We start from the raw sequence: 10,751 nt of genomic DNA on the forward strand, positions 1-10,751 counted from the left end.
TATTTTTATTTCAGCTAATTACATGTTTATATGACCTTTGATATTAATTTATGGTGATATTATATTGTTCATGATGTTAATCATAACATTTTAAATGAAGTTGCAAACATGACAAAAGTTTACATTCACAGACAACTGCAATATATAATGAAACACGTGAGCATTTTCATTTCATATTTGGTTATTCTTGATTTTGACAGAGAATGATTTAAAGTTAATTGCTTGAGGAAAGTTTGAGCAAAAGTTTATCAGTCTAAGTCTTTCATTTTCAAACCATGAACTATATTATATGTCACAGGTGCACACAAGACTTGAACATGCAGGCAAATAAATTTGACTCTGCTCGTACAGATAATCAGGGTTTCACAAAAGTGAACTGTGGCATATCGTACCCATCTGCATGACTATCATAAAGTATTACATAAAAAACAATATCATCTGTTTGTAACTTCATTCTTGATACAGTAGTTTCAAGTCCCCTACATAAGAAAGAGTCAGCTGTCACAGATTTGGTTGTCACCTGTAATTAAATATTTTTTGCCACATTATATTAACACATATAAAGTGACTATTTTTATTGCCATATATCTGACTTGTGGTAACTTAACCCTTTGAACCCGGCTCGGACAGAAATGTCCGATGATGTCATAGAGTACCAGGGGGTCAGGGTGGTAACTTAATATATACATGCCAAGATCAGTCTTTGCAGTCCACCAATATTTGCCTCAGAGGGACCCCGTCCCTTGAAAAATGCCCTGCATATAAAAGTCATGTATATATTCTTTTTATTTTCTATTTCAGCAACAATACAACATGGAGGAATCAGCTGGGGCACTGTTCCTGTATGATGAGTGGAAAGCAGATCAGTGTGGTCTAACTGGCTTTCACAGAATTGTCATTCAAGAATTCTGTTCTAGGAAGGCAGTGATGGGACAAAATCTGAAAGCTTACTCGACTGTACTGAGTCTGGAAATCAAAAAAGACCAGGATGATGATGCTAAGAGATGTGGTGTTACTTTGATTCCGGCAAAATTAAAGGAGAGGGCTGATCCAGATGATGAAATCCCAGAATTAAAGTGGTTGCTGAATCATGAGATCTACTATCCTGATCTCAAAGAGTTGAAAAAGATTAAATATGTGGTTGGGTATGCGCCAAAGACAGGGTCTGCTGCAGCTGATATCCGAGCCCGACTGTTCCCTGGTGCCAAGTTGGTATTAATCAACCATGTCATTCCTGAAGAAGAATGTCTACTAATGGAAAAATATGGTCAAGAAAAACTTGAAGAAAAAATGTTGAAAATGGCAGGGGAGGCTGATATGTTGTTTTCTATCGGGCCTCGAATACATGAACACTTTGAAAATGCCTACCGAGCAGATCAGGGTGACAAGAGACTGTCTGATATCCTTCATGAAGAGATCCTTCCCAAACCCATTGGTGAATTCTTCAAACGAGACTTACAGATATGTAAGGACATTTCAACATACAGTATACTGACATGTTGGAATTTTGAAACATCAGCCATTGAAGGGTGTGAGACAATAGCTGGTTCAATTAAGAAAGCAGCAGACATGAGGAAAGAGTCACAGTTGAGCCGACCTCAGTCTGAATGGAAGTTAGGTGTTCCTCAAAATATTGACCAGAATCATAAAAAGGCAATAGTGCAAAAATTAGGTGATCGTGTTGATGTAAAACTCTATCATAAACGCTCAGCTGGCACTTTGTTAACATATCTGCAACAATCACATCTTTATCTGCCTACACCATACTATATGGATTACAGTTTTTACGGTCTGGAAGCTGTGGCAATCGGGTTACCAACTGTGTTAAAGGAGAATTCCCATCTTGGTGATTTCATCACAAAACATTGTCCATCACATGCAGATTTGTGTGCAATTGATTGGATTGAAGAGGAGCTCTCAAAGAAGATTCTGGCAAATATTGCCAAACCTTCTATAAGCTTCAAAAGGGCAAAGGAACTAAAACACGTCTTTGAAGGGACATGTTCAAATGGTGCAATGTTCGCTGCATTGACTGAAGCTGCTCTAAGAAGAAAGCAATCGCTAACAGATAATCCGGGAAGGGATGATGAAGGAGCAAGGAATATGCCAGGTAAACTGATACTGGTAATGTTTGTTAAAATGGCCTCTAGGACTGACAGTATGAGACAAAAATCTGACAAAGTTCATAACAAATCGTTGGTGTATTTCAAAATAGCTACAAGTATCATTAACCCTTTGAGCGCTGTAATTTTTCCCGCCAAAAATTTTGGTGCAACATTTTTACCAATTTTATAAATTTTTATGTAATTTTTTTTTTCATAATTTTAAAATACAGATTTTTATAAAAAATTTAGCAAAAAATGACAAAAATATTGACTGGTTTTCATATGATAAAGGCGGCAAAATTTGACTTTGACGCTCAAAGGCTTAATATGTTGCTTTAAGGCAAAACATACATGATATCTGTAAATTGAAATCTTGTTAGCAATCTGTAGTAATTACAGCACTGTATCACAGTTACCTGTGGTCTATTCCGCTCTGCGTCTGTGTATGCGCCCCATAGATGTGTGTACATATGCCTGAGAAGAAGAACTTCTTCTCAGGCATATTCATGTACCAAATCATTTTGCAGGTTCATGTCATTAAATTGCTAATTTGCATATTTTATGAATTTCTGTAATTAAGGAAATATGTCTCGAAATTTGGCAGTAAATTTGATGAAAGTTGGTACAGATGTTGATCTCAAAGTGTTTTAACAGCCAATGAAGACATTCGGCAGTATCTTGTCAATTAATTGTTAATTTGCATATTTAATGAACTTTCCTAATTAGTTTGCTGTGTCCAGAAATATTGCACAAAATTTGATGAAACTCGGTACAGATGTTGATCTCAAAGTGTTGTGGTTAGCATGCAAAGATATTAATCATATGATGTCAATTAATTGCGTATTTGCATATTTAACGAATTTCCATAATTAGGCTAATAAGTCAAGAAGTACTTCATCAGATTTGTTGAAACTAGATGTTGAGCTCATGTTGCTTTAACTTTGTATAAGGATGTTTATCAGTATCATGTAAATTAATTTCTAATTTGCATATTTAATGACTTCCTAATTAGTGTGATACATCCAGAAATCCTGAATCAAATTTTATGAAACATGGTACAGATGTTATCTTCCAGTAGCGTAAAAGTGAATAGTGCCATCCTGTTGATAAATTATTTATTGACTTATTTAATGGTCGACCTTTTGTGATTAGGGTGGCAGCTCAGATTGGCTGAACAGGGAAACAAAGTTCATAATGAGAGATCTATATTCTGAATGACTGCACTAAATCTGTGATGACACTTGCTACCGTCAGTCTCATGTTGATCATACACAGATTTATCAGTCAAGAAAGGCATTTTAATTTTAGCAGTATCAATAGCTAATTATAGGAAGTCTCTTCTTTACTGAACATGAGGACATTTTTGGTTCACATCTGGTGTTCTGACTTTTTTTTGTCAAGAACCATTACTCAGACATGCCTGGATCAGTTTCTTCCATATAAGTTGAATTTTGACATTTTAAAAAGCAAGGGCATGACATGCCTAATTCTGTCCAACTTGGTAAAAGGATTACCCTATGCCACTTATACTATTACTGATGTCTACTTGTTTACAATCCAATCCAATATCCAATATTGGCATTAGTCACAGACAGGGCTTTGCTACCCGCATTGCTTTTTTCCTGCGCATCATATCGACTTCAATTTTTAGCACTTCCAGTGACAAAGTACCAACAATTACAAGGGGGACTATGTCATTGTCAATGACTTGTTGAAAATGTATAGTATGAGGGGGTTTCCTCGTCATCTCAGGTGAGAAGTATTCCTTTGAAAAAAAAAACTGTATTGGTAACATGCAGCTCCACCTTATCATGAAGATGCTGTTTGTTTGTACAGCACGCACACTTAGATGATGTCCAACTCTGCCCAGACAAACAACAGTTCTTTATGTAGGTTGCTGCTCTGTGGTGATAATGTGCTTTCCCCAAATGTGCAAACGAGTTCACAATGTAACACAAATAAAAAAGGGCATTAATAATAATATCACAGCCAGTTCATTTGCATTGAGAATTTTTACTCTGGTGCATCTGGCAAAGTCAGAGTAAATTTGTTGGTGTCATATACCAGTAATTTTCTATGTCTATTGAATCTTTTTGACATATTCTCTTCAATTTTGGTGAAAATCTTTCAGGTGAGAAACTGTTCCTTCACTTTCCCTGAAATTTAGTGTACAAGTTCTGTAGAATGTTTCTTATACAGATGCCATAAAATTGTGACATTACCAATATTGTTATTTTGAGGATAATTTCATCATTATTGGTCAAAATGTGTTTTCTGAGGAAGAGATCTTCCTCATATTTAGTATGCAAGTACCTCTGGTTTTGTTCCTAAAATATATCCAAATTCACTTGAAATAAATTTTAACTTTGCATTTTTATCGTATTTTCAATATTTCTGTAAAAATGTTAGAAACCACCCCTGATTGCTTTTTCCCATACACAATTTGAGGTCTTGAAATTATAATTTTGGTAATACATAATACCATTATGGTCTGAGTGTTTAGTTTGGTATAAAGTGAATTTGCCTATAGATCTTGACTTGTACCTATGAAAATGTGTTTACTTCTTTCTCTGATTTACAATTTTCTTCTCATAAATCAAAGTAACTCATGTGCTAAGAGATGCTTGATGTTCCACAAAATATTAAACTTTTCATATACATTTACACAAATTCCTACATGCTTCCTCTTTTCTCTTCACTACTTTTTTTTTCTTGCAGAGGATGATAAGCTTCAAGTACATGTAGGATTAGATGAGAACACTTTTAATGAACGTCTAAAAGAACTGGGAGAAGAGGTCAAAAGCCTGAAAGAAGATATCAGAAAGCTACGGGCTAAATGGAGAGACAGTAACCAGGCATTCAAACACAGAGTAGCAGAACTGGTAGATACAGCTGAAGACAGCCTTCAAGAAGTGAAGAAAGTCTGTAAGGAAAAACTTGGTGATGATATGGATCCAAAACGTTTGACAGCAGAGTCCTTGGGAATCTTACTTGAATTACTTACTCTGTACGCTCTCTACAAGTTGAAGCAAACTTGCAGATCTGGAAGTCTGGCCAAAGCATTTGAACCACTGCTGATAACAGATGAAATGAGAGAGATTGCTGCAGAAGTTGGACTCAAACTGCAGTTAAAGGCAACATACAACCTAGAAAAGTTCAAGGAAGTTGAACGTTTCTTCTTTGAACGTAAGTCATTAAATTGTCATATCTGTTTTGATGAGATTTTTTTTCATTTAAACAGATGAATGTCATCTACATGTTATTATCTTTTAAATATTTTAAAGTATATTGCACAAGTCATTATTAACAAGGGTGTTGATGGAATGTTTTGCTTTTTTCAGGTGACGGTAGAGGAATAGAACCAGTCTATGATGCTATTATTGAAGAGGAAAGTGTTGAAGAGATACTACTTAATCATGATGATGTGAGTCAAAAACATCTTCTTCACTTAATTGTCATATCTCTTTTTTGATGTCAGTTTTAGGTGTCCCTGAAACCAGTTCACTGAATGTAGCCTTCATATTTATCATAACGGTCCCAACAGATTGCTTAATGCTGAAGTGCGAATGTTAGTGAAATTTCAAGTAAACCTTTAATAATTAGGACCAATATTCCTATTTTGGTCATTGAAATAGTTTGATTTGAAAACTTCATGTCAACAGCTTTCAAAATTGTTTCTTAGTAAAGACTTGTAATGCTAGTGTGCATGTGTAGAGTTTTTTGGTTCGCTTTCTCATTTTTGGTCAAAACTCTTTTCCCTGAAGGAGCCCATAAATTTGGTTTGTGGTTCATACATATTACTTTGCCTTATGTCCAAATTAGGATGCAGTTCGTCTAAATAATTGGTAGCATATCTAATGATAATGTACAAGTAAATGTATGCCGCAGGATATCTCATTATAAGCTCCACTCCAAAAATTCTAGAGAGCTATTGATGACCTGCGACAACGAGGTTACCCTGATTAGATACATTGACAAAACTTTGAATGGAAATGTTAACTTTATGATGAGATAAAATAGCTCTTTTTTAATTATTAATTGAATTGTTTCGAAGTTATTTGGAGCTATTGTTTGCATGTAACAGACACTCAAATACAAATTAAAATAAATACATAAAATAATTTCTATTCTACATGGAACAAACAAGTCTACTTAATTATAGATTATAAAAATGTATATTTATTAATATGTGAATATATATTATTTAATACATAAAATATATACTTTGCTACTTTTTGTAATTTTTGGAAGCAACTGGAAAATAGCAATGATACATTGGTAGGATTTCAAAATTATGGCAAGTCAGGGGTGGGGGATTTGAACGCACTGTATGTTAGTTAGGGGGGCATTTGAAAAAATCTGAGAACTTTTTGGTGCTCCACCCCACAAACCCCCTCCCCCTGAGATATTTGTGAATTTAGCTCAATGAGCAAAACTATATGTAACTTAAATTTATTGACTAATTTTCAGGTTGAAGGGGGGAATATAGAAACTGCAGAAGTCACAGCCAGCATTGATAAAACAACTCAGACTGACCTGCATGCTGAAGGTGTGTGTTCATTTTCAGGATTTCATATTGATGTATTTGCATTTGCAACTACAACCAAAAATCTCTGCAGAAGAAACTTCCCGTAAACATGTGGTAGAATAAGATAGCCTTTAATAACATATGATGATCTTTTGCATCTAATTCATGTGTAAAACGCTCTGTCTCTATAAATGACTGAGTGGTCCTTTCATATAATTATACTGTAGCCATTTTGAAATATTAACAAAGGATTATTAAGGTAGAATGTGCCTTTGGGACAGATATTCAGTCTCTCAAACAACTCTTTCTATATTTTTGTGTTCAAGCATTACCCGGCTCATTTTTAAGCTCAGTGAGTAAAGCTTTCACTAGCTCATTTTTGTGAATATCAGAAATTTAATTTCCCGTAGAGTTAAAGTAAGGATGGCTGCCATTTCTGTAGTACCAAATTTGGCATGCTGTGAATTCATTTTTTTTCTGGAAAGTTTGAGAAAAAGTATAGGAGTATAGGTATTTTAATTTTTGAGTCATGTACCGGTACATGTATGTACTTATCATATACAGCTTTGTCACATGTAATATTTTCAACTTCGGATGTGACACCTTTTGCAGGGGCAGCTATACAGTCAGCCGAATTCAAAGTGACAAAGCATGTGACTATGATGGAAAGAGTGGCTGAAACAGACAATGTATTGATTTCTACAAATGGTGAAGAGGGATCAGAATCTGCCAGGTGGAAAGATTCTGATGAAAGATCAGCCATGAAAGAACAACCGAGTATAGCATCAAAACCTGAGAAAGGTACAGCAAATAGTTTAATATTCTTCATTTTGAAGAAATAGTTGGTCATATAAATGTAAAGTCTGTAAGCTGCCAGTTGTTGTTGCATTTGCCATTCCTTTATTCTTTTTAGCAAGTAGTGTTTCTTTTTCTACTCTCCAAGTCAAGAAAAATTGGCTGGTGTTCAAATTGCCAATTAAGAATGTGAGTAACATTACTACTCACAACCAAACTTTATCCAAAACTGATATTAACTGTCAATAATAATATTGCCTATATTGTTCATACTTCATTGTTTGAAAGGCAAATACTTTTCAACATATGTTTAAGGGAAAGGAAGAAAAAATAATTTACTTGCTTTGTAGAAATGTCTAAAGTCACTGTTGATAATTCCTTAAATCTTCAGTGGAAATTGCTTAGTACAAAACATATTTCTTCCGTTTTTCTTAATACTTGTGCATGATCTTTAAATAGGTTCTTTATAGATTCCCAAGTTATTATAAAGGTTATTTTACCCCTGTTTTACCCAACAGGTGACTGGTCAGTGCGGTTTACTGATGGCTACAGTCAGAAAACAGGACGAATATTTAAGCAACCCAGAGGGATGGTGTTCCATGGTAACCGACTGGTGGTATGTGATCCAGAAAACAATATTGTACGAATACTGAATGAAGATTACAGGTGCGACAAAGTCTTAGGAAGCTTTGATGGTCAGTTTGCTAGGCCTTTCAAACCATGGGATGTGGCCGTCTCTGATGAGAGCTACTATTTCATGAATGATAGGGGAAATTTTCAGATAGTTGTTTGTGATGAAGATAATAAAATTCTCACATTAATTGACCTGACATGGGATATAGAGGCCCACGGCATTACCATATGCCTTGGGTTTCTTGTGGTTACCGATGTAAGGGGTCATCGGTTACTGAAATACACCAAAGGTGGAAAGTATGTTTCAGACATTAATAATAAAGAATTGTGTGGCTTATCACAGTTCAATAGGCCTTATTCTGTGGCTGTCAATAGCAATGGGGAAATTGGGGTGTCCGACCATTGGAATCACTGCATCAAACGTTTTGATGATGAGCTGAAATTCAGGGATGAGTATGGTGAGTTAGGTACCGGTGATGGCCAGCTGTGGTATCCATTTGGCATGGATATTGACAACAACAATGATGTGTATGTTTGCGACGGTGGAAATCACAGGATAGTGAAATGTAAATCGGATGGAAGTTGGAGTGGTGATTTGTTTTGTGATGTGTGGCAGTTGAGAAACCCCAGATATATTGCAGTGCAAAAAGACAGGATTGCTGTAGCAGAATTAGATAACAGCAACATCAAGATATTTTATAAGTAGACACAGGTACAACATTGAATCAAAGGTGTAAACATCATCAATATTTGACTCAGTGTTTTCAATGTGCCACATCAAATATAATCTCTGAATCCATACTTTGCCTGTATTGTTGACCTCTCCAAGGAAGATTTTTGGCCAAAATCACGCCAAATTATGATAGCAAAGAAATCAGTTGTGAGGATGGGTGATCTTGTCCCCAAGGTAGCCATAACCCTGACCTTAAGTTTTTGATGATGGCAATAATGTTATAAAGTCATTCTCTTCACATACTTTTGACAGTGAGATTTTGATGGTATCATTTACTCAGCTTGAAGAAAATTACACATAAGGTGAAACAGTTCATAAAGTGTAAATATTTCTGTTCTATAAAGTCTATGTATTTACAAAAGTCTAAAACTAAATAGAAAAGCATTAGCAAGCTTACTTTGTGTAACAATATTAGACATTTCAAGCTTGATGTAATTGAACACTAATAGTCTTACAACCAATGTCAGCATAAATTTGACAATAAGACTCACAATATGCTCCAGCAAATTATATTTTATGTTAGTTTCAGCTGTCATGCTGTCAAGATGTTCTTTACCAATCCTTTTTTAAAAATGTATTTAAACATATTTGAAATAATTAGCTTGTACTACATGAAATTTGAGAGTGACTTAGATACCGATTGATACCGTAGAACAATTGAATCTGTCAACTTTATGTTCATGTATTCCATGTAGGATACAATTGTGTATATTCGATTTTTCATTTTCATTATTGATTCTTCCTACTGCTGTCTGTGTTTTCATAACAATGCTATGATGTAGATTTTGTTCCCTAGAGAATTGAAAATAATGCTTGGAGGATCCTGGCAGGGAGGTCAAACAAATGAAAGAAGTCTACAGACTGATATGATGGTGGAAAAATTGAATTCTTGCTACCTTTGCAAAAATGTTGTATTGACTGGAGAATAAAGTGATTGAAAATGCTTTTTCTTTTGCCCTCACAGCAAATTTGTACATCAAACCTTTGAAATAGAACAAAATAATTATATTCCCTCATTCTGACCACCTCCCTTGCCACAATCTAGCATTGCTTTTTTATCAGACTTACTTTACATTTGCCTATGCATTTTATATCAATTCATTGAATGAAGCAAAGCTTGCGTTAAGACTTTCAATTTGACTCATAATACCATATCTCGTGACTAAAAGATGAAGTCTTTTGTCCTCTTTCCATATAATTTACATTTATTGCTCAAATGAAGATGGAATTAAACATTTTAAATTTGGTTCCATTGAGACTTACAGTATGATTTGTATTCATTTGTGGCACATGGCCACTTAGATTAGTGACCTATTTCCAGAAGATGAATTTTCAAGAAATATAGTTTTGACACTGTATGTTTACTCAAAATTTTTAATCTCAAGAAGATAGTGTAAACATCTTCACCTTTTTTGAGCCAATAATTTTCTTCAAGAAGTCTAGAGTTGAATTTTCAGAATTCTTTCACGTTTTGTTCTGCCACCTTCAAAGTTTGATAGGGTGATGGCCGATTTGAACAGCGCCCTCAAGGTCGTAAATTTTTAGTACTTGTTTTTAAGCATCATGTTTTGTTGCCTTGTGTTTGTCAGTTTATCAGCTTTGTTACAGTCAGTTTTGGTATTTTAATAAAATAATTGAAGTGTACAAGAGTGTATGAGCTTTCAGGAGATTTTGTTAGATAATATCTCTCCATCGATTTGGGGCTTTATTCATTCATACTTTTTCAGGAATGTCTTATAGAGGGTGCACTCCCATACAGAGACACAGAAGGGCCAAAGTAACTACTGTACCAAAGTACATTTGATAAACATGCAGACCATAAACTGGTTATATATCTTTTAAGGTATGCATGTATCTTGTCCATTTAAGTAATCTAATGAATAGATAGATTTTGTGTTGCTCATACCGTTCAGTATCAATTATCAAACTCTGTAGGTAGCTGGCAAAAAAGTTTGGT

The 10,751-nt window shown here is 34.8% G+C and overlaps 1 protein-coding gene across 1 annotated transcript; it reads left to right on the forward strand.

Moving 5' to 3' along the window:
- The first annotated feature begins 805 nt into the window (after nucleotides 1-805).
- LOC139137099 (uncharacterized) lies at nucleotides 806-10,429 on the forward strand. Its single transcript, XM_070705066.1, has 6 exons — nucleotides 806-2,110; nucleotides 4,824-5,291; nucleotides 5,447-5,529; nucleotides 6,576-6,654; nucleotides 7,246-7,434; nucleotides 7,947-10,429. Exons 1-6 carry the CDS (start codon nucleotides 814-816, stop codon nucleotides 8,765-8,767), a joined length of 2,937 nt encoding a protein of 978 aa, XP_070561167.1. The 5' UTR covers nucleotides 806-813; the 3' UTR covers nucleotides 8,768-10,429.
- The last annotated feature ends 322 nt before the right edge of the window (nucleotides 10,430-10,751 follow it).

This window comes from Ptychodera flava, chromosome 1 (genome assembly GCF_041260155.1).
Source record: "Ptychodera flava strain L36383 chromosome 1, AS_Pfla_20210202, whole genome shotgun sequence".
Classification (NCBI taxonomy): domain Eukaryota; kingdom Metazoa; phylum Hemichordata; class Enteropneusta; family Ptychoderidae; genus Ptychodera; species Ptychodera flava.

What these genes read in the sequence shown, in the direction of transcription:
- LOC139137099 (XM_070705066.1), top strand. Translation starts at nt 814, where the DNA reads ATGGAGGAATCAGCTGGGGCACTGTTCCTGTATGATGAGTGGAAAGCA. An exon ending in TACTACTTAATCATGATGAT is followed by an intron (nt 5,530 to 6,575) that starts GTGAGTCAAAAA and finishes ACTAATTTTCAG; the next exon opens with GTTGAAGGGGGGAATATAGA. An exon ending in AGCATCAAAACCTGAGAAAG is followed by an intron (nt 7,435 to 7,946) that starts GTACAGCAAATA and finishes TTTACCCAACAG; the next exon opens with GTGACTGGTCAGTGCGGTTT.